This window comes from Ovis aries, chromosome 2 (assembly GCF_016772045.2).
Source record: "Ovis aries strain OAR_USU_Benz2616 breed Rambouillet chromosome 2, ARS-UI_Ramb_v3.0, whole genome shotgun sequence".
NCBI classification, from domain to species: Eukaryota; Metazoa; Chordata; class Mammalia; order Artiodactyla; family Bovidae; genus Ovis; species Ovis aries.
In genome coordinates this window covers 34,157,551-34,182,744 of record NC_056055.1, presented here as the reverse complement: position 1 = coordinate 34,182,744, position 25,194 = coordinate 34,157,551, and the positions used below count along the sequence as shown (strand labels likewise).

The window sequence follows — 25,194 nt, the reverse complement described above, 5'->3', positions numbered from 1 at the left end:
TCAGAGAGAAGGGGCTGAAGTCCTTCTGCAGGGGGAATACTCCTGCATGGCAAGGACGTCATCTCTGGTGAGGAGCTGGTTGTGGTGCTCCACACTTGTGCTTGTCTTTAGGTCTTTTAGACTCGGGTATAGAGAGTCATTCCCTCAACCCCCAGAGCTGATGTCCCGACCTTGCCCCAGCCCACTACCTACTCTCAGATCCAAAACTTGCTCCTGCTCCACTGTGGATTCAGCCAGTATTCACATTGAAATAAAGAGTTCTGAAGGCAGGGGAGATCTTGAGGAGCGAGGGGTCCTCACTCCAGGTGAGGGCTAGGAGAGTGGGTGAGGCCCCGACAATGAGAGGGGTGGGGCGGGGGCGGGGCACAGGAGAGACAGCGGATGGGACCCACAGAGGAGAGAGCCTGGTGCTCCTGTACCCCAAGAAGTGGAGAGAAAAATCTGTGGCCGGACTCCTGTTTTTCTCACTTCCTTCTGATCCCCATTACAGGGCACTGGCACACTTCTGAACATTTCAGTGGAACCTCAGCCAGCTGGGTTTGTGAAGTGAAACCTCAGCAGCACTCTCATTGGGATTTGAAGAGCCAGAGACAGGACCCCAGTTGCTGACCTGTCTGCAGAGGACCAGGGTCAAGTTCCCTCCTGCTGGACAGAAAGGAGGCGGCCTGCCTCACAGATTTCCCAGAGGTGAGCAGGACCTGGATGATGGCCTGAAACAAGGCAGATGGTAAGGCATGGAGGACGGGAGCCCCTGGATCTGACCTTCCTCCTCCTTCCTTTCCTTCTCCCTCCCCTTCTCCCTGCCCCACCATTCTTCTTCCTTCCTCAGGCCTCAGTTCAGTTCAGTCGCTCAGTCCTGTCCAACTCTTTACGACCCTATGAATCGCAGCACGCCAGGCCTCCCTGTCCATCACCAACTCCCGGAGTTCACTCAGACTCATGTCCATCGAGTCGGTGATGCCATACAGCCATCTCATCCTCTGTCATCCCCTTCTCCTCCTGCTCCCAATCCCTCCAAGCATCAGAGTCTTTTCCAATCAGTTAACTCTTCACATCAGGTAGCCAAAGTACTGGAGTTTCAGGTTCAGCATCAGTCCTTCCAAAGAACACCCAGGACTGATCTCCTTTAGAATGGACTGGTTGGATCTCCTTGCAGTCCAAGGGACTCTCAAGAGTCTTCTCCAACACCACAGTTCAAAAGGATCAATTCTTCAGTGCTCAGCCTTCTTCACAGTCCAGCTCTCACATCCATACATGACCACAGGAAAAACCATAGCCTTGACTAGACAGACCTTTGTTGGCAAAGTAATGTCTCTGCTTTTGAATATGCTATCTAGGTTGGTCATAACTTTCCTTCCAATGAGTAAGTGTCTTTTAATTTCATGGCTGCAATTACCATCTGCAGTGATTTTGGAGCCCAGAAAAATAAAGCCTGACACTGTTTCCCCATCTATTTCCCATGAAGTGATGGGACCGGATACCATGATCTTCGTTTTCTGAATGTTGAGCTTTAAGCCAACTTTTTCACTCTCCTCTTTCACTTTCATCAAGAGGCTTTTTAGTTCTTCACTTTCTGCCATAAGGGTGGTGTCATCTGCATATATGAGGTTATTGATATTTCTCCTGGCAATCTTGATTCCAGCTTGTGCTTCTTCCAGCCCAGTGTTTCTCATGATGTACTCTGCATATAAGTTAAATAAGCAGGGTGACAATATACAGCCTTGACGTATTCCTTTTTCTATTTGGAACCAGTCTGTTGTTCCATGCTTGCACTTGGACAAATGTCTCCTCTTCTTGGAAGCAACGGAGTACAAAGAAACTACAGCACTGAAACACACACATCACCATGTACAACAGATGACCAGTGCGAGTTTGATGTATAAAGCAGGGCACCCAAAGCCAGTGTTCTGTGACAACCTGGGAGGCGGTTCAAGATGGAGGGGACACATGTATACCTATGGCCAATCCATACTGATATATGGCAAAAAAAAAATCACAATATTGTAAAGCAATTATTCCCTTGTGAAGGACAGGGAAGCCTGGCATGCTGCAGTCCTTGGGGTCTCAAAGAGCAAGACACAACTGAGCAACTAAATAATTATCCTCCAGTTAAAATAGATAAATTTTAAGAAATAAATAAAAATTAAAAATAACTGTGCATGCAGGGAAAATTACAAACAGCAAGTTATAAAAAGGCCAAAACTCAACTGCCAGTTCTGAGGTGTAGGGAGCAAAGCAGGGTCCTTCACTTGATCCCTGCACACAGCACCATCAAGGACTGGTTGGACCACCTAGGCTCCATCTCCTGATCCACCAACTCCCCCACTACCCTCACTCCATTTAAGGGACCAGCTCACTGCCCAGGAAGCAAGAACAGAAGCCTGTTACCTGTTTTTGCTCCCTCATATTCCAAGCACATCTTCATGTCTTGAACAGAAGCACAGGTAAGTCTGATGTGACTGTCCCTGTCCATTTCCCACCTTGGGCTGTGGAGCAGGCTGCAGCAGGCCCGGGCTCAGAGGGTGGGCCTGTTTCTGAGGGCTCCTTGTGAGCTTGTCTTTCAGGGGCAGCTAGTGGCCTGAGGGAGCTGGGGGTCAGCTACAAACTCAACCCCAAAGATGGGAGTTGTGAGGCAAACCTAAGAAACCCAATTGGATGTTGAATCCAAAAGTGAAATCCGGGGTTGATACCCTTCCAGTCATTCTTTATCTTTCTAAAATGTAACACTAATCCCATTATTTGTTTGCTTAAGATAATTCTGTAGCTCCCCATTGACTTATGGGTACACACTCTGCAGCATAGCTCCCTAGTTCCTCATGACCTGAACCCTGCTCCCCCACCTCTCTTCACCTGCCCACCACCAGCCTCTGTGCATCATGCTCCCTCTACCTGCAATACCTCCCCAACACCCTCATCCCCATTACCAGCTCCTTTCTCCACTTTTCAAGCCCCCACATCCTTTAAGATCCAGCTGGTCTCACATCCCTGTACCTTTCTCAGAGGTCCACTTGGGGATGGGTCATTCCCATGTGCCCCCTTGGCAATCTTGTCCCTGCAAAACTGGCATCATTGTTTATTGAAGCCAGGCCTGTCTCCTCCATGGGACTCCGAGTTCCTTGTAGATAAGAACCACGTCTTACTCACTTTCACATTCCTTTCACTTGCCACAGTACCATGTACATCAGTACTTAATATTTGGCAGGTCAATGAGTGAATGAATGCTCTCAACTAAGAGCAGCAAAGCTCATAAGCAGATTTTTCTACATGTCTCAAATCAAAAGGCCGCTGGAATTACTCTTCAAAGAACAGAACCATTAAATCACTGAGGCAATAGGAAAGAACAAACAAATTTTTTTGGATAGTCCTACAGTCCTACAAACAATAGAAAGTGCAACTTCTAAACAAGGGATAAGAACATTAAACATAAAGCTTTGGGGGGAAATAATCAGTCCTGAGGTTCTTTTTTCTACGATTCTGCAAAATTATCAAAATCTTAACCAATATTTGGGCCTCTTGACATTTTATGCCTTTCAAAGTACAGAATGTACCAGCATGTACCATGGACCAATGATCAGACAAGAAGTGTCACTGAAAAGTCCATTACCGCATCCCATTTACCCAGATTTATCATTTCACATGAGCTATCATCTTGCTCCTCTCCTATCTCACCTCTTAAAAGCCTCATTATTAGGCATGGGGAGTGCATATTTGGATGGTAGAGAATTTGCAATTATCCTTAAGGTGCTTCCCAAAGCTATAAAGTCAGAGCTATAAATGGCAAGATGGGCAATGTAATTGTCAACAGAATATGAAACAATTCTGAAACTGAGTCAGTCCTGCTTAGCCTAAACTGATGGTGCCAGTAGAGTGTATGTATCAGGGGGATCTTATAAAGGAGGTTCAGGGAGCTGAATCAGAAAATGGGGTGGCCTAAGGCAAGGCTCTTACCCTCTCTTGGACTGAATTCATCTAAAAAAGGAGAGACTCGGTGACCTCTGAGGGCCTTTCCAACACTAAGGATTCTACAGGACAGGAAATTTCTGAAATACTAAGTAGAATAAACGAAATAGAGTCAAATGGGCCACCCCCCACAGGTTACACGATTTACTAAGCTGTTATTTTGTCCTGGGCTTTGTACTTCACACCGTACAAATCTGGGTTTCTATAACCTCACAAGCTGTAACAGTATTTGGTGAATGAATTAAATAGACAGTAAATCCAAGCTAATACAGTACACCTAAGCCCCACAGGTTATTTAAATCGATTCTACTTACACAACAATATGAGAGACTTCTCAAGCCCTCCCAGTAAGCCTTGTGAGGCTTATTCAAAAGGAGGCATATGACAGGGGACAGCCCATGAACAGAGATACTCCTGAGAAGTTAAATGTGACGGCCATCCTGCTACAGTTCCCGAGTTAGCAAGGGCCCTGAGACTGGACTTACTAGTGTACCACTGTACCTGTTCCTTGGGAGTATAAGCAAAATGACAGGCCCACATAAATACACCGTGCTTGAACCATACTGGTCATGAAATGTCCTCCCTGGTGAGATGCTGTGGAATCCAGGATGAAATTTTGTATAATCCCTAATATGGTAGTCCTCAGTAGTCACTTTCCTGCTCAACTTAAGAATCAATTGATGTCCCAACATTTATTAATTTTATGATCTTTAGCAAGTTAGCTTCCCCATCTATGAAATGGGAATAATAGTACCTATCGTAGGGTTGTTGTGAAGATTAAATAGGCATATACACAGTACCCAGGTCAGTGCCTATAACATAGTAGGTGCTCTGTAAATGCTAGCCTTTATTATCATCAAAGTGAAAAGCATTATTTTATTCACTCCAAGTATAGGACAGATGGACATGCTTTGGAGTGGTATTATTAAAAGGTTTTGTATATTTGATGGGCTTAAAGATGGGCCAAGGACTCAGTCATAAACTAATATAAATATAAGGTTGGAGTGTTTGGGTCATCTTATTCTTGCCTTATATTATAAAAGGCTATATTCCTCTAACTAAAATTCAATCTGGAAAGACAGGTTAAAAAACAGCTTATTTCTAAAGCCTATTGATTGGCCCTCAGTTAAAGTGATAAAAAAGAAGAAAGTGTCTTCCTGGTAAAAATATACATTGATTTTTAGATGTACTTTAGGTTGAGTCTATGAGATACAACTAACTTTAGGTAAGTATATTAGACAAAAATCTTTTCCCTCACCATTATAGTTAGAAAAGCAGCCTTAAGAGAAAGCAGAAAAGACAGAGAAAGACTTGTACAAAACCATTACCTAGTTGATTAAACATAAAATAAAAAAGACTCCAGACTCTCTTTCCTTAAAAAATATATATATGGTTAGAAACAAAAACTGGATTGACTGCCTTGCTCCTAACTATCCGTAAAAATACTGGTTGGGAAAATATAAGAATCATTCTCACCCTGGAGAGTGCTTCAGGCACACCGCTCTGCCCACCTGCCTGAAGGGCCCTGCGGTGCGCGGTGACAACACAGCTGCCTATTTCCCCAGTGTCAGCAAACTCCCCACACAAGGCTGATGGGCTAGCTTGCTCACAGAGGTGGCCCAAGCCGCTGGTTACCACCTGTGAGAGAAGTGCAGGTGGTCCGCGGAGGCGCCCAAGGCGGGTCTGAGTCTCTGCTCTGCCACACACTTAAGTTCAGGTCAATCACATGGCCTCTCCAAGCCCTATGTTCCTCACATATTAAATGGAAATGCTAATGGCTCTGTTTATTAATAGTGTTTTTGTGAAGCTCAAATGAGATAACTTAGAAAAGAACTTAAATTTTAAAGAGCTATTGAAATGCCCTTTATCTATGCATCACCTATGGATGAAAGGCAGGGATCTGCAGCTCTAAGCAGTGGCTGGATGGAAATTGCTTTGAGATTATAGCTGAGTAATATTACAACTTCATCCCGTTATATGTGCTCATTGGTTTAACTGATGTAACTCAACAAAGGGAGCTCTGTTCCCTCTCAGCTTGCTCCCTGGGTCCACCTTGTTGTATGATGCACAGAAGATGTACTCACTCTCAATATTAATAGTTCACAACATTTGTGTCCTCCACTGCTACAGAGAACTTGCAAGATACTGAAAAGTCAGCTCTTGGGATAATATTCTCTTGGAACAAGCCAGTAACAACAGGCTTCATCACTTGAGGAAATAATCTCTGAGTTTCAAGTAGGTAATGACAAAAATATGACTCCTTTCTTGCCTGGTATACACAAAATGAACATGAGTTTGTCGGCATGAGGGGCTTCCCTTGTGACTCGGCTGGTAAAGAATTCACCCGCAATGTGGGAGACCTGGGTTCGATCCCTGGGTTGGAAAGATCCCCTGCTGAAGGGAAAGACTACCCACTACAGTATTCTGGCCTAAAGAAGTACATGGACTATACCCATGGGGTCGCAAAAAGTTGGACATGACTGAGCGGCTTTCACTTTCACTTTCTGTCTGACATGTATGAGTGGTTATCTGCTGTTTTGACCTTTCCAGAGTGTCTTTCCCTTGTAACTTAAGACATGTGCTTTGCACAGAGCCACCCCTTCAGGGATGGATACTGAAGATGGCTGGGTTTTCAGGTAGGTTTCAGACACACTTACCTGTGTAACAGACATAGCCTTTCCAGTAACAGAAAATTCAATTTAAATAGCCTAAACTCAGAAGGCAATTTATAGGCCCATATAACTGATGCAATTGAGGTTTCCTGTACAGCTTGATGTGGGACTGAAGTGAGAAAAAGACTGTTTCTCTATGTCTTTGTCCTTTGATGCTGGCTGTCTCAGATGCACTCCCCTCTCAGGGCTGCATTGCGGCTGCCAGCAGAATATCCTTCATTACCAAGGCAGGGTCTTTGTTTCAGCACTGCCTTCTCCAAGTCCCAACACTCTGTTTGGACTAGTTTAGATCATGTGCCCACTGCAGATGCTCAGCAGAAAGAAGAGCTGACTGACTTGGCTCAGGTCATGTGCTCCACTCTGAAAGTTGGCAACCTCAGAACACAGATTTTGAAGGCTGGTTAGGGCAAAGGGGAGACTGAGTGTGCCCGCTCCATCCTGTAAGTGATCTGGGTCAGACAGTGGTTTAGTTTTTGTTATATTTTCATCTTGTGTAGCTCTTCAGGAGGGGGAAATAAAGGTTGGCAAAACAGTTATGCATTGGACTTTCTTCTATGTGAAATACAATTTATAATCCTTTAATATGACTTTTTTTAGATTCTGAAGTTTATCCCATCCAATCTATGCACTCTGTTTCAAGTGCTCACAGTTTGAAAGAAAAAAAGATGAAATGTCAAACATTTCTAAGAATTAAAAGGAGGAAAAACAATCATAGATAATATAAAATCTAGGAAAGTATAAATAATTTTAAAAAATGACACTGTAAACAGAATACATAACTTGACTTTACTATTTTACCATGAGCATTGAACATGAAAATATGGTCTTAAAAATTCCTACTTAATTACACCTTCAGCTAGAGAAAATAAGCTTACAGATAAGTTGACCTATTTTCAAGAGTGTAGACTTCACATTTATTAAACACTAGCCAGCCTTTCTACTTTTTCAATAATGAGCATCTTTGCCTTTTATAATTTCTTCACATCTGTCATTTATCATGTATCTTCATGTGGTTTAAAAGTACATTAAGCATAATTGGAAGATCAGCATCAGAATTACTCTGAGCAGATTTTTCCTGATCCTCACTTCATCTTCACTTGGTACTCTATCAGTGATGCCTTTGAGATGGATAGTATCATGCATTTGATATTACAAAAATAAACCTTTCTAAATACTCAGAGCCAGATCTCTTTAGCTCTTTAAAGCTGTCTGGGTTTACAGCTAGAAAGGTACCACAAATCCATTTCCATTTCACGGGGGTGACCATCTTCTGCACAAATGCACACCCTCAGAGACTCTGTCCACACTCACCAGTGTCAACCGTGTCCCAGACTCCCAAATAACACTGACTGGCCTGCATGGTGCCTCCCATGCCACCAAAACAGGGCCATTCATTTGGATTTAGGCGCGGCCTGCTTAGCAAACTCAAACTGAAAAAAAAAAAAAGAAGGTTTAATGACTCAATACCCTCAACAACCAGCCATTCAACCAGACTTCAACCAAGTCTGAAGGCTTGATTGGATTTGACAAAGGGTGCCAGCAGGTCCAAGCGCCTGAGTATAGAGAAGAAGGTATTTGAGGTGGGGTGGGAAGAATAAGTGGCCATGGACCAAAGTCACTATTCGGGTCTAGAAAGAGGAGGGCACCACCAAGGCAGACTTCCCACAGCCAGTGTCAGCCCAGTACAGGCAAGAGGTGCTTTATAAATACCATTAACAGTGAGAAACAACTGAAATGTAACATTTCAAGGACTCTATCTTCAAAACACTAATCATCATAAAGAAAATGAGACTTTCTTCTGAGTTTTCCTTTTTCAGTGTGGGAATATGCTTAACAATTAATGATAATATTCTGTCATATAAAGTAGAATTGATGGATGTTAGTAGCTCAGTCGTGTTTGACTCTCTGCAATTGCATGGACTGTAACCCCCCAGGCTCTTCTGTCCATGGACTTTTCCAGGCAAGAATACTTTAATGGGTTGCCATTTCCTTCTCCAGGGGATCTTCCTGACCCAGGGATCGAACCCGGGTCTTCTAGCATTGCAGGCAGAGGAGTCTTTACTGTCTGAGCCACCAGGGAAGCGATAATTAACGATAACATTCTATCATGTAAAATAAAATTGATGGGTTACTGTGCTTGCTCAGTCGCTCAGTCATGTCTGACTCTTTGTGATCCCATGGACTGTAGCCCACCATGCTCCTCTGTCCATGGAATACTCCAGGCAAGAATACTGGAGTGGTTGCCATTTCCTTCTCCAGGGGATGTTCCCAACCCAGGGATGTTCCCAACCCAGGGATTAAACCTGTGTCTCTTGCATTGGCAGGCAGGTTCTTTACCACTAGCACCACCTGGGAAGCCTTTCAATTAAAATATTGCTTCTACAGGTTTTTCCCTAATGGACAACTAGTGTTTAGCCTTTCAGGAAAATAAGAGAAAAGTTCATTAATTTTCAATTAATATTTTATAATTATTAAAATAAATATAGGAAAGCAAAAAGATTTATAAAGATACATTTATCATCTTGTTACTATAATTTATTTCTGGATCATGCACAAAAACAACTCCATTAGTACACTTATTATATTATCCATTTCAGTGCTTATATTAAATATGATTACCTTAATTTGGATAATTGAAATTTAGAAGTATCATATTCACCATGGTTAATGTACTATCCAAAGTGGAACACCAGCTTACTTATTTGTAATTAGGATTCAGACAAATCTCCATGTTTCTAAACACCACACAAAAACTGGTAGAAGTGGCAGAGACTGATTAAGAACAATACTTAATCCAAAACAAAATCCTGTATTCAAACAACACTATGACTGCAATGAAGAAAAAGCCATTGTGAACCATAGGTTTTTGGCAGATGAATTTTATAAACTCAAGAAAGACCGACCCTTAAGCTTTTAACATTCCTCACTTTAAGGGGAAATGCAAAGGAGAGCATCTCCTTCTTTGGTAAGAACATGAGGCTAGTTGTCAAGAGACCTGGGCTAAAGCCCCAGCTCTGCCCCAGTGACTTTCTTGATCTCTGCCTATTTTCTTGATTCTACAAATTATCTTGCTCTAACTCATCTCTGTTGCTGACTTCCAATTCATAGGTCCTGTGATTCTTAGGAAATTGTGATGCTAACAGAGCATCAGATCATATCAGCGGTTCATACAGTGTGACTCTAATGACATCACCATCTGAGAATTTTTAAGAAATGCACATTTGGGGGCCTGGCCCCAGATCCACAGAATCAGTCATCTGTGTTTTGAGAAGCAAGTTCTCCAGGTGATTCTGATGCACACAGTATATACATAATTTGAGAACCAATGGGTTAGATAAAAACTAGTTATGAAATTCACAGTTCCAAATGTGAAGTAAATCAAGTAAGTCTAAATTCATTTGTTCAGTTCAGTTCAGTCGCTCAGTTGTGTCCAACTCTTTGCTTGTTAGACTTGGTTTATCAACCATGCTTCCCTGATAGCTCAGCTGGTAAAGAATCCACTTGCAATGCAGGAGACCCTGATTTGATTCCTGGGTTGGGAAGATCCACTGGAAAAGGGATAGATTACCCACTCCAGTATTCCTGGGCTTCCCTCGTGGTTCAGCTGGTAAAGAATCCACCTACAATGCAGGAGGCTTGGGTTCGATCCCTGGGTTGGGAAGGTTCCCTGGAGAAGGGAAAGGCTACCCACTCCAGTATTCTGGCCTGGAAAATTCCATGGACTGTGTGATCCATGGGGTCACATGGAGTCAGACACAACTGAGTGACTTTCACTTTATCAGCCACATTCATTATCAGGATTATGGCACTGAAGGCATCTCAGTCATTTTATGAAAATCTAAAAAGGTAAAATTTAGGGCATTTTTAGCTACAAATAGCCAATGATATTTAGTTTACCCCTAATTAGAAAAGTTAGGATTTAAATTATTTCTTACTTTTCCAAAGTTATTTATTGTTAGTCATCTCCTAACTATAAAGAACTTCTCTTCAATCTTATGAATAATTATTTAATAAAAAGCATGATCAGGTGTGCAACATATACTAAAAGATATGCCTCATCAATATAAAGTATGATAGCAGCATATGGTTAGACGTTTTTATACTGCTAACATAAACACACACTCTGAGTTATTCTGCATATTCTAGTAGCTGCAGTTGCCTTTCATATAAGACTTCTCTGATTTTTAATTTCTAGTTTTGTAAGAGCCAAGAAAAGTTCACATACAGACATAGTGGCTCTATAATCCACGCTCTGAAAAAATTATAGTTATATATGTAATTACTTTCTATTAATATATAAAATAATAAAATAATTAACTTTACAAATCATTATTAAATAAATAATGCTAAGGTATCCTGATATTTCCTAAATCAGGTCACCACACACTAAGAGGGCTAGTTCAACTTCACAATCTATTTTAGTCTTTACTTTCTGAGATTAGTAAGAATTAGGCTATTTAGAGATAAGACCTCAATATTATGGTCCCTTGCTATGTTTTTAAACCTGGTTCCTCTGGTGCCAAAAAGAAGCCACACTGTGGGTGAAATGTCTCAAATAAGACAATGAAAATCATTGATATGGAAAGTGCAAAAATCTAGAACACTTTTATAATTTCTTTTTCATTATTACAGGTCTCTAAAGAAAGATTTTGAAAAATTCTCCAGAATATGTGAAGATAACATGCCAAAACTGAGGCACCCAAACCCTGGCAAGTCTGTTCGTATATTATCTTTTTGGATTTGTTTTGTTACAACAGAAACTTAGTTCTTAGAACATTTATCCAATGTCATTGGACTTGTTTTATTTTGCTTCATAAATAAGGACAAAGTCATTCCTGCAGCAGGACAGCTTAGAGTTGGGAAGATGTCACTGTAAGAAAAAGCTGAAATTCACTGCCTTTTCTAGGACTCAGTCACAGTGTCAGCATGCCCTAAATGAATTCACGTCAGTACACTTAATAACTGCACAGTTCAGGAGATGCAGCATAAACTTCATGTACATTTAACACTGGCTCATACCCTCACTACATTTTTAAAGCTTTTTAATAGTCTGCAGCAGCAGACTTTAGGTGCATCCATGAGACACAATTTTAGAGAAAACAGCTATTCAAATATATGCTTACGATAGGTAGGCCTCTACTATATAAACAATGCTATAAGCATTTTTTTCACAAATTTTTATCGATGTATTCAGATGTCTGATTATTGTAATATTTCCCTGAAGATTCTGTAGACCAAATAATCTGAGCTGGTTAAAAAGGATGACAAAATGAATGCAACATTTAATATAGTTTTTATTTAATTTGGTAAATGTAGAATGTAATGGTTTCAAGGCAAACTCTGGATGATTTCAGTCACAACTCAACAGTTAACATGATTGTGAAGAACAGTCTTATCTTCAATATCTACCCATCCTTACACAAACACATCTACAGGAATCCATGTACATATATATTAGTTTTCAGTAACTCAGGATTCTCAACAACTCTGGAATTTAGACTTTATATTCTCACGCACTTCAAAATTATCCATTTGATGCAGGATATATAATCATAAGATTAAAAACTCATGCAGTGACACTCAGGGGTTTTTTTTAAAAAGTAAATCCAATATTTGATACTTCAATGCTATGTAAAGTGCATTGAAAATCTAAAATAAAACAAGTGCCAATTTTATCAGGAATTAATAACATTTATTGTCTTGAAACCAAACAGGTCCAAGATGCTTTCCATCTTTCTGAGTCAGCTTTCTATAAAGTCATTTCTCTCAAATTTCCTATGTAACAAAAACCAAGATATTTCATTTCTTCTTTGCAGTTAATAAGTGATGGCAAAGGGTTCAAGATAGGTATGTTCTTGATTCAGAGTCAGAAAGTACTTCTTCTTGGGCAGAAGGTTCATAGTCTCCTGTGTTTTCAGCCAATTCAATATCTAAGTCATCATTACTTTCTGCACTGTAATCAACTTCTTCAAGGAATCGAGGTTCATCTTCATCCAAAACATAAGTGGTGGGGCTGTAGCCAAAGCATACAGAACACACACGACTTAGTTAGGTTACAAGGCTTTAAAACAAGATTATTTGACTATCCTGGACTAACTTTGATTTCAGTATAATGCAAGCAGTAATTTGGGTTAATTTTTAAAATGTTATCCAAATGAACAAATTAAGACATTTGTTAATAGCTGAAAATAACTGCATTGATAATATAGGGCGAAATGCTAACTTTTAATTATCTGACAAGAGTATCACTATATATCCTACAATTAGATAGCTAAAAAAAAAAAAAATGGACTCTCTCAGTGGGTTACTTCATGGGAGGATTTCATCAATTTGTAGGCTTAGGAGTTTATTTTGATCACTATAAATCAAGTAAAAGATAATTTCAAGAAGCTTTATAAGAAACTGTGGTATCTAATTGGTTCCTCCAGTAATACCCTGAAACCACTTATTCTAAGTCTATAATCATTTGCCATAAGAACAGCCCATATACCCATCCTCTCAGACTCCACTGGTCAAGAATAAAAATAAAAACAAGGGAACATTCCATACCCAGATTAATTACTTTCCCTTGGGACACAGAAGAAGATATTTGCTTAAAAGCGCTAAGTGCTTCTAAATATTTCATTAGGCAGGCTGTTCAGGATTAAGGCAATCCTTCCACTAGGTAACATATTCTTTCCTCTTCAAAATAATCACATATTCTGATTTCTCCCCATTCGGGAGACTTTACACACACACACACACACACACACACACACACACAATCAAAGAAACATTACAGAAATGTCTCAATATCCCCCCTTTGTGACCAAAATGATCTAAATTTCATATAGATCTATGTTTGTTTATAACCTACCTACTTCCAAAAAAGAATTTTCTATTGCTGATGCAATTAAAAGCTATAAAATCAGATAATAAAAAGGGAACAATAATATTTTCAAATGAGCAGAGAAGCTGATGTTATTAGGCACCGAAAATGAAAGAATTCCTGCAATTGAATACTAAATTCAGTTCAAATATCTGAAGTTTAAACAGAAAAGACAAGTTAATGGATTATATGGTTCTAATTTTATGAGAAGGCAAACCTCATCTGATGAGAGTATCATTTTTCCTAGAATTGCCTTAATATTGCTCATTAAAGGAAAGAGAAAAATATATTGCAAAATCAACTTGCTCTTGTATAGTAAACTTCCTCTTAAACGTTCAGAGCTTGCACCATGACACAGTAGTACTGATAAATCAGGCTGAGTGGTTTGGAGGATTGTATAAGACTTTACAACACATCTAATGTTCATAAGAACAATTTCATTGTTACACAACTAAAATATCATCACTGTTAGGATTTTAGGAAAAAAAGTTGAATTAATTATTTGCCTTTAAAACGACAATTATTCTTTTACTTTCAAAAACCTATGATTCATTCTATTTTGACCATGGTGCTTCAAATTTTCAGGGTGTTTTTCTCTCTCTGCAATTTTTTTGAAGAGTTTGAGCAGATAGGTGTTAGTGCTTCTCTGGCCCTGGGCTTTTGTTTGCTGGAAGATTTTTCATCACAGTTTTTATTTCAGAGCTTGTGATTGGCCTGTTCATATTCTGTCTTCAGTGCTTGTGATTAGTCTGTTCATATATGTCTTCCTGGTTCAGTCTTGGAAGGTTGTACTTTTCTAAGAATCTGTCCATTTCTTTCAGGCTGTCCATTTTATTGGCATATAGTTGCTTGTAGTAGTCTCTTATGATGTTTTGTATTTCTGTGGTCTCAGTTGTAACTTCTTTTTCATTTCTAATGTTATTGACTTGAGTATTCTCTTTTTTTCCTGATGAATCTGGCTAATGGTTTGTCAAGTTTGTTCATCTTCTCAAAGAACCAGCTTTTAGTTTTATTGATCTTTGCTACTGTTTTCTTCATTTCTTTTTCACTTATTTCTGCTGACCTTTATGATTTATTTCCTTCTACTAATTTTGTGTGTTTTTTGTTCTTTTTCTAGCTGCTTTAGGTGTAAGGTTAAGCTGATTATTTGAGGATTTTCTTGTTTCTTGAGGTAGGCTTGTATTATTTTAAACTTCTCACTTAGTACTGCTTTTGCTGAATCCCATAGGCTTTGGGTTGTGTTTTTGTTGTCATCTGTTTCTAGATGTTTTTTCATTTCCTCTTTGACTTCCTTCAGTGACCTCGTGGTTATTTAGAAGCGTATTGTTTAGCCTCCATGCATTTTTTTTTTTACAGTTTTCTCCCTGTAATTGACATCTAATTTCATAGCATTGTGTTTTTAAAAAAATGCTTGATATGATTTAAATGTTCTTAAATTTACCAAAGCTTGATTTGTGACCCAAGATGTAATCTTTCCTTAAGAATGTTCTATGTGCACTAGAGGAAAAACATCTATTTTGCTGCTTCTGAATGGAATATCCTGATGATATCAATTAGGTCCATCTGATCTAATGTGTTACTTAAGGCTTATGTTTCCTTATTAATTTTCTGTTTGGATGATCTGTCCATTGGTGTGACTTAAGTGTTATAGTCCCCCACTATTATTTGTGTTACTGTTACTTTTATAGCTGTTAGCATGTGCCTTGTATATTGAGGTGCTCCTTTGTTGGGTGCAGATATGTTTATAACTGTTATATCTTCTTCTTGGATTGATTCCTTGATCAACAATTACTGTTCTTCCTACATAACAGTCTTTATTCTAAAGTCTATGTTATCTGGGATGAGTACTGCTACTCCAGCTTTCTTTGGATATCCATTTGCATGGAATATTTTTTTCTAGCTCCTCACCTTCAGTCTGTATTGTTTGCCTAGGTCTGAAGTGGGTCTCCTGTACATAGCATATGTATGGATCTTGCTTTTGTATCCAATCAGCCAGTCTGTGTCTTTTGTTTGGAACTTTTAATTCATTTACATTTAAAGTAATTACTGATATTATGATCCTATTACCATTTACTTTATTGTTTTGCATTTGTCTTTGCAGGTCTTTTCTTTCTCCTGTGTTTCCTGCCCAGAGAAGTTCCCTTAGTACTTGTAAAGCTGGTTTGGAGGGTACTGAATTCTCTTAACTTTTGCTTGTCTGTAAAGCTTTTGATTTCTCTGTCGAATTTGAATGAGATCCTTGCTGGGTAGAATGATCTTGGTTGTAGGTTTAGTGATTTGCTAGGAAGATTTACAAGATTTAGCACAGAGTTATATTCAAAGCTATTACTTATTACACTGAAGATATACAAAGCAAAATCAACCAAGAGAAAAGGTGCATGGGGCAAAGTCCAGAGGAAACCAAAGCCCAGCAAGAGCCACAGCCAAGAGGTAGAGTAGTCATCAAAGCTTTCAGCAATGTCAAAAGAATGGAGGCAAAAGCTGGAGTTCCAGGCTGCCAAGTTTCCTGGAAGAAAGGAGTTACAGAGATGTGACACCCAACGGTTTTTCTTTGGTGGCATTTGACAAATTCTTAAAATACACAGAGCAAGAAGCTGAAGAGCAAAGCAGAAAGCAGCAAAACAAATATAAAAGAAAATAACAGAATTTGGGGCAGTCTTGTGAGAAACCCTGGGCCTACAACTGTGACCTCTGCAAGGGGACACTTATAAAGGGGGCAGGGACAAATGAAGAATTACACGCTTCATAAGTTTTACAAACCTACATCAAATCAGTTCAGTTCCTCACTAAACTGGGGCAAGCTGCCCTATACTATAGCCTATCAGAGGAGAGACTGACTCCTCTTCAAATGAATATGTGCTCTTCCTTATTCTAACAGCCTTATTTTGAAGTTTCAAATAGACATCTATGTAAGAAGAATAATTTTATTCTTTTCCTTAGGTTTTTTTTTTTTTTTATGTGTACTGTTTTTTTAAAAAAAGTCTTTATTAAATTTGTTACAACATTGCTTCTGTTTTATGTTTTGGTTTTTTGGCGATGAGGCATGTGGAATCTTAGCTCCTCGACCAGATATCAAACCCATACCCCACTGGAAATGCTGCTTAATGGTATGAGGATCTCCTCTGGGCAGATGATTTAAAAAAAAATGGTATTAGACAGAGGTGATTGGAAATATTGTGAACATACTAAATGCCATTAAACTGTTCATTTTAAAATGGTATATTTTATCCTATGTGAATTTCATCTCAATTATAAAAAATCCAAACACTAATTGATTATAAGATAGTAAATAGGCTTCATTTTAAACATGGCTGTATTTTTAATTACAATAAAACACTGTGTAGAGTTTAGTATTTTTCAACTTTACTTTCCCATAATGTTTTAAAACATACTTAAACTTAAAATCATACACTTATTATCCTGAAATTTAGTCACCATCACAAATCCTAATGAGAAATATTATTAACTGTTTTAAATAAGTAAGTATTAAGTGTTAGTCACTCAGTCGTGCCCAGCTCTTTGTGACTCCATGGACTGCAGCCCTCCAGGCTCCTCTGTCCATGAGATTTTCCAGGCAAAGATAATGGAGTGGGTTGCCATTTCCTTCTGCAGGGGATCTTCCCAACCTAGGGATTGAACCCTGGTCTCTTGCACTGCAGGCAGATTCTTTACCAATGGAGCTACAAGGGAAGCCCATTAACTGTTTTACTAGTTCTCAAATCCTTTAAAAAAGCGTCACTAAAAATACTGTTTCATACTGTTAAGTTATGAGCAACCTAGATAGCATAATGAAAAGCAGAGATATTACTTTGCTGACTAAGGTCCGTCTAGTCAAGGCTATGGTTTTTCCTGTGGTCATGTATGGATGTGAGAGTTGGACTGTGAAGAAGGCTGAGCGCCGAAGAATTGATGCTTTTGAACTGTGGTGTTGGAGAAGACTCTTGAGAGTTCCTTGGACTGCAAGGAGATCCAACCAGTCCATTCTGAAGGAGATCAGCCCTGGGATTTCTTTGGAAGGAATGATGCTAAAGCTGAAACTCCAGTACTTTGGCCACCTCATGTGAAGAGTTGACTCACTGGAAAAGACTCTGATGCTGGGAGGGATTGAGGGCAGGAGGAGAAGGGGACGACAGAGGATGAGATGGCTGTATGGCATTACCGACTCGATGGACATGAGTTTGAGTGAACTCCAGGAGTTGGTGATGGGACCGGGAGGCCTGGCGTGCTGCGATTCATGGGGTCACAAAGAGTCGCACACGACTGAGCGACTGAACTGAACTGAACTGAAAAATACTGTTTAATAGTTCAGCTAACAGATAAAAACACTTTTGCTGGGGACTGCCCTGGTGGTCCAAAGATTTAAGACACTACACTCCCAATGCAAGCAGCCGAGGTGCGATCCCTGGTTAGGAAGCTACAGCCTGCATGCTGTAACAGCCCACAAATGGGAATGAAGATTCCAAGTGCTGCAACTAAGACCCAGTGCAGCCAAATTAAAAACTTTTTGCTAAGTTCAAAAACACTATGTGGCTGTGTGTGGCTGGGCCACTCAAGACGGCTTTACTCCTGCTCTGTGTACATCCCTTTTCAAGGAGTCCTTGCCTCACCCACAGCCTCTTCACATGATTAACCTTCCCTCTTAATCATAGAGCCTAATCAATAACTTGCCCCACTTCCCATCCCTTCACTCCTGGCTAGTGACTATTCTACTTTTTGGATCAGAATGGCTCCAGCTCAGTTCAGTTGCTCAGTCATGTCTGATTCTTTGTGACCCCATGGACTGAAGCATGCCAGGCCTCTCTTGTCCATCACCAACTCCTGGAGTTTACTCAAACTCATGTCCATTGAGACAGTGATGCCATCCAACCATCTCATCCTCTGTCGTCCCCTTCTCCTCCAGCCTTCAATCTTTCCCAGCATTAGGGTCTTTTCTGATGAGTCAGCTCTTTGCATCAGGTGGCCAAAGTACTGGAGTTTCAGCTTCAGCGTCAGCCCTTCCAATGAATATTCAGGACTGATTTCCTTTAGGATGGACTGGCTGGATCTCCTTGCAGTCCAAGGGACTCTCAATTGTCTTCTCCAATACCACAGTTCAAAAGCATCAATTCTTCGGTGCTCAGCTTTCTTTATAGTCCAACTCTCACATCCATACATGACCACTGGAAAAACCATAGCTTTGACTAGATGGACCTTTGTCAGCAAAGTAATGTCTCTGCTTTTTAATATGCTGTCTAGGTTGGTCATAACTCTTCTTCCAAGGAGTAAGCGTCTTTTAATTTCATGGCTGCAGTCACCATCTGCAGTGATTTTGGAGGCCCCCCAAAATAAAGCCTGTCACTGTTTCCCCATCTATTTGCCATGAAGTGATGGGATGAGATGCCATGATCTTAGTTTTCTGAATGTTGAGCTTTGAGAATGGCTCCATCCACTATTAATAGTTTATCAAAGTGATGATGAGGAACAGGCCCTTTCTGGTTTCCCTAGTAACTGACAAGACAACCTGACACCAATTCCCTGTAAAACTGGTAACACCCACCCCTACCACCATAGCAAAAACTGCTCCTTGTCCTACCCACTGTCTGCTCTCCAGGACCTTACATCAGGCATGTTAGAACTCACTATCAAAGAAAACCACTGATCTCTCTAGCTATCTCTAGGTGCTTTATTTGGTCTTACTGCTGGGCAACTATAAGAATTGCAGGCCTGTAGGGTGCAGCCCAACAAGGTTTAAGTTCTTATATGACTTTCACCAACATTCCCAGCTTTGACCTAAAAGAAACACACCCCCTAGGAAAGTTATAAGGCAGACTTAGTGTTGTATGAAATGGAATTTTTATTATACAGCAAATACAATTGGGTAAAATTAAAGTGATTTGTGTGTGGTAATTTCCAACAAATGCCCTAACGATATAAAATATAATTAAATTATAATTTCTTTTCATTTCACTGAAAAAAAGTTCTATAACTTATGATAAACACAGTGGATCTCAAAAGCCACTAGGATGACAGAAAAAAAATAACTTTTTAAAAAGGATAAATACATTAAAAAAAGAAAACTGAAGAGATAATAGCAAAGATGAGATATCAACAAAATGTTGGAAGATGGAAGAAGATGGATGAAAACAGGAGGCTTGAGTTCTAACTTGCTCCACTTTGCTGAGCATCTACAGAAGGGGAGGCCAAGGAAAAAAGTGCCGACTTGTATCACAAAGCACTAGAAAAGTTCAGGAGTTGAAGATAATGGTTATCAGGGGAAACTGAAAATAGAATTGGTAAAAAGGCTTTATAAGAGCAATCAGACCTTTAGATCTCCTTGCTTAGGCCATCCCTAGTCCAAATAGAAGGAAGCTGACTTTTCAAAGATGTTTTATCAGAGATGCTATTCACTTAAGAGTCAAAAGGCAGAAAGGGGGAAAAGTGAGAAGAGTAAGTAAAAGCCTCCTCTAAATAAGTTCTACTGGGCTCCTACAATGCTAGACTTAAAAGCCTGGGCAATGTTTATCAATTTTTAAAAAATCATTCTCCTGAGTCTTTTTTTTTTTTGAGAGTTTCTTTCCCTCTAATCTCCCCTTAATTCATTGCAATTAAGAATTTTGTGTGTGTGTGTGATCTTACACTGTTGAATTTTATTTTTAATTAATTTATATTTTAATTGGAGGATAATTATAATATTGTGGTGGTATCTGCCATACATCAACATGAATTGGCCACAGGTATACATGTGCCCTCCCCAAGCTAGTCCCCCTTCTCCACCCTATCTCAGAGCACTGGCTTTGGGTACCCTGCTTCAGATATCAAACTTCCACCATCATCTATTTTACATATGGTAATATACATGCTTCAGTGCTACTCTCTCAAATGATCCCACCCTCACCTTCTCCCACGGAGTCCAAAAGTTTGTTTTTCACATCTGTGTCTCCTTTGCTGCCTGCATGTAGAATCATTGGTACCATCTTTCTAAATTCCATATATATGTGTTAATATGCAGTAGTTGTTCTTCTCTTTCTGACTTGCTTCACTCTGTATAGTAGGCTCTAGGTTCATCCATCTCATTAGAACTGACTCAAATGTGTTCCTTTTTATAGCTGAGTGATATTCCATTGTGTATATGTACCACAACTTCTTTATCCATTCATCTGCTGATGAACATCTAGGTTGTTTCCATGCCCTGCTGCTGCTAGCTACTGTAAATACTGCTGCAATGAACACTGGGACATATGTCTCTTTCAATTCTGGTTTCCTACACACTGTTCTCCATCGTGGCTGTACTAGTTTGCATTCCCACCAACAGTGTAAGAGGGTTCCCTTTTCTCCACACCCTCTCCAGCATTTATTGCCTGTAGACTTTTGGATATAGCCATTCTGACCTGTGTGAAATGATACCTCATTGTGGTTTTGATTTGCATTTCTCTAATAGTGAGTGCTGTTAAGCATCTTTTCATGTGTTTATTAGTTATCTGTATGTCTTCTTTGAAGAAATGTCTGTTTAGTTGTTCGGCCCACTTTTTGATTGGGTTGTTCATTTTTCTGGTATTGAGCTGCATGAGCTGCTTATATATTTTGGAGATTAATTTGTCAGTTGTTTCATTTGTTATTATTTTCTCCCATTCTGAGGGCTGTCTTTTCATCCTGCTTATAGTTTTCTTCATTGTGCAAAGGCTTTTAAATTTAATTAGGTCCCATTTGTTTATTTTTGTTTTTATTTCCATTACTCTAGGAGGTAGGTCATAGAGGATCTTGCTGTGATTTATGTCAGAGAGTGTTCTGCTTATGTTTTCCTCTAAGAGTTTTATAGTTTCTGTTCTTACAGTTAGATCTTTAATCCATTGTGAGCTTTTATCTTTCAGGTTGTTAATTTGATGTATCATACGGATTGATTTGAAGATATTAAAGAATCCTTGCATCCCTGGAATAAAGCACACTTGATAACAATATATGATCTTTTTAATATGGTGTTGGATTCTGTCTGCTAGGATTTTGTTGAGGATTTTTGTATCTGTGTTCATCACTGATATTGGCCTGTAGTTTTCTTTTTTTGTGGCATCTTTGTCTAGTTTTGGTAGAAGGGTGATGGTGGTGGCCTTGTAGAATGATTTGGGGAGTATTCCTTCCTCTGCAAATTTTTTGAAGAGTTTAAGTAGTATAGGTGGTAGCTCTTCTCTAAATTTTTGGTAGAATTCACCTGTGAAGCCCTCTGGTCCTGGGCATTTATAGGTTGGAAGATTTTTTATTACAGTTTTTATTTCTGTGCTTGTGATTGGTCTGTTCAAATTTTCTATTTCTTCCTGGTTCAGTTTTGGAAGGTTATACTTTTCTAAGAATTTGTCCATTTCCCCCAAGTTATATATATGGAATTCTACTACATATTAAGTCAGACAGACCTGACAAGATATATAGCACATGATTTCCAACAGAAAAAAAAAAGCATATTCTTCTCAGGCACATATGGAACATTATGCAGGGTAAATCATATCTTAGCCCACAAACAAGTCTTAATTAAGCTAAGAAGACCAAAATCATATTAAGCCCAACCACAACAATACAAAATTCAAAATCAATTGGGAATTCCCTGGCAGTCCAGTGGTTAGGACTCTGCACTCTCAATGCTGAGGGCCTGGGTTCAATTACTGGTTTGGGAAATAAGATCCTACAAGTCGTATGGTGTTGCCAGAAAAGAAAAGTAGAAATCAATTAGGAAAACTGGAAAAGTCACAAATATGTGGAGATTACACATGTTCCTGAACAACCAATGAGTAAAAGAGAAATCAAAATATATCTTGTGAGAAGTGAAAATGGAAACACAACATACCAAAACTGACGACATGCAGCAAAATCATTTCTAAGAGGGAAGTTTATGACAATAAAGGTCTACATGAAGAAAAAAGAAATCTCAAATAAACAATGCAATTTTACATCTCAAGGAACTAGAAAAATAAGAATAAATAAGCCTGGAGTTAGCAGAAGGTAGAAAATAACAAAAATCAGACAGACATAAATAAAATGGAGACTAAAAAGATAAAAAGATCCATGAAACCTAGAGCTAATTTTTTTTAGAAAAGAATAAACTGTTAAGACTTCCTAAAAAAATGGAGCAATTATAAATGAAAGAGACATCACAAAAGATACATAAAAAATACAGAGAATCATAAGAGATTACTATGAACAATTATATACCAACAAATTGGACAACCAAGAACATATGGAAAAAATTCCTAGAAAGATACAACCCACCAAGACTGAATCATGAAGAAATAAATAGAAAATCTGAACAGAGCAATTATGAGTGAAGAGACTGCATCAATACTCAAAAACCTCCCAAGAAAGAAAATCCCAGGAGCAGATGGTTTCAATGAATTCTACCAACCATTTAAGGAATAAATAGTAGCAATTATTTTCAAACTCTTCCCAAATTAAAAGAGGAGGGAACAATTCCAAATTCATTTTATAAGGTTAGCATTATCCTAAATATCAAAGTCAGAGAAAGAACTTAAAAAAAAAAAAACAAAAAACTATAGGTTAATATCCCTGATGAACTTAGAAGCAAAAGTCCTCAATAAAATGTATTAGGAAATCAAATTCAATAATACATTCAAAGACTCATACATAAATCTTGATCACCTTGCACCCTTGATCACCTTGCACTCTTGTTCAACATATGCAAATTAATCAATGTGATTTACCACATTAACAAAACAAAGGCTAAAAATCATATAATCATCTCAACAGATGCAGAAAAGCATTTGACAAAATTCATCATCCATTCATTCAACCCTCAGCATACCAGGTAAAGAGAAAATGCACTCTTGCATAATAAAAGCTAATACAACAAGCCCACAGCTAACCATGAAATACTAAAAGCTTTTCTTCTAAGATAAGGAACAAAGAAAGGATGCCCACTCTCACCACAGTACTGGCTTAAGCAATTAGACAAGAAAGGAAATAAAAGTCACCCAAATAAGAAAGGAAAAAGTAAATTTTCTCTATTTGCAATAGACAAGACATCATATAGCATCCGTAAAAATACCACCAGCTGCATTTCTACACACTAACAATGAAACATCAGGAACAGAAATCAAGAAAACAATTTCACTTACTATAGCATCAAAAACAAGTTAGCAATAAATTAGCCAAGAAAGTGGAAGATCTGTACACTAAAAACCATTAAGACACTGTACTCTTATGTTCAAAGCAGTATTATTCATATAGTCAAAGTATGAAAACTATCTGACCATCAACAGATGAATGGATAAGGAAAATGCAGACAGATATTATGAAAAGCTATGACAAACCTAGGCAGCATATTAAAAAGCAGAGATAATAGTTTGCCAACAAAGGTCTGTCTAATCAAAGCTATGGTTTTACCAGTAGTCATGTATGGATATGACAGTTGGACCATAAAGAAAGCTGACCACCGAAGAATTGTTGCTTTTGAACTGTGGTGTTGGAGAAGACTCTTGACAGTCCCTTGGACTCGTCCATCCTAAAGGAAATCAGTCCTGAATATTCACTGGAAGGACTGATGCTGAAGCTGAAGATCCAATACTTGGCTACCTGATGTAAAGAACTGACTCCCTGATGCTGGAAAAGACTGAAGTCAGGAGGAGAAGGGGACAACAGAGGATGAGACGGTTGGTTGGCATCACCGACTCAATGGACCTGAGTTTGAGCAAGCTCTGGGAGCTGGTCATGGACAGGGAAGCCTGGCATGCCGCAGTCCATTAGGTCTCAAAGACTTGGACATGACTGAGCAACTGAACTGAACTGATACAATGGAATATTATTCAGCCTTTAAAAAAAGGAAATCTTTTCATTTGCTACAACATGGATGAAACTGGAGGGCATTACACTAAGTGAAATAAGCCAAACAAAGAGAAATACTGCTTGGTGTCATTTACATGTGAAATGTAAAAAAAAAAAAAAAAAAAAAAATTTGAACCAACTCATAGAAACAGAGTGGCAAAGTGGTTGCCAGTGGGTAGGAGGCAGGCAGAGGAGGCAACAGGGGGAGGCAAAATAATACAAACTTTCAGTTGTTGAGGTCGATAAGGTCTGAGGAAGGAATGGATAACATGGTGACTATACGAGATAATGCTGCATTGTGTAACTGAAATTTGCTATGAGAGCAGAACTGAAAAATACTTCCCAACACACATACACAAAAGTAAATGTGTGATGTGATGTAGGGACATGTTAATAACTGAATGGGGAAATCCTTTCACAGTGTACACATATATATACCAAATCATCACATTGTATACTTTAAATATCTTACAATTTTACTTGTGAATTTTACCTCCATAAAGAGGTAACACCAACAATGAAACATTAGGAACAGAAATCAAAAGTACATAAAATAAATGAAAAGGAAGCTTCTAAACATCAATGAGAACAACTTTATGCATGTTTATTGAATAAATGAATATACTTATAATTATTTCCATTATTGTTCACCAAGTGTTTTGAAGTGTAGAGAATGCAGGTAATCACTATCTCAGTTATCACATTATATAAAAATAGAGTTCTAATTAATGTTTTACTACACTTAAAACTGCTAAGTTGATACATACAACAGAGCCTGGCAATAAATTAACAAATCTAATGTCAATGTCTACCAACAAAAATCATGAAGATTCTATAAAATGGGACTATTTCTAACTATATGTATCAAACTATAAAATGCTAAACTCTAGTATT

The 25,194-nt window shown here is 38.8% G+C and overlaps 1 protein-coding gene across 3 annotated transcripts in view; it reads right to left on the bottom strand.

Annotated features, from left to right (window-relative positions):
- Window positions 1-11,906: 11,906 nt before the first annotated feature.
- Window positions 11,907-25,194, bottom strand: part of AGTPBP1 (ATP/GTP binding carboxypeptidase 1) — a 191,940-nt gene continuing 178,652 nt past the window's right edge. For all 3 annotated transcript variants that reach the window (XM_015093043.3, XM_060409111.1, XM_060409112.1), the window contains one exon: window positions 11,907-12,645. In XM_015093043.3, the coding sequence (XP_014948529.3) occupies window positions 12,471-12,645 (175 nt within the window). In that variant the 3' untranslated portion in view covers window positions 11,907-12,470. The remainder of the gene's footprint in view (window positions 12,646-25,194) is intronic.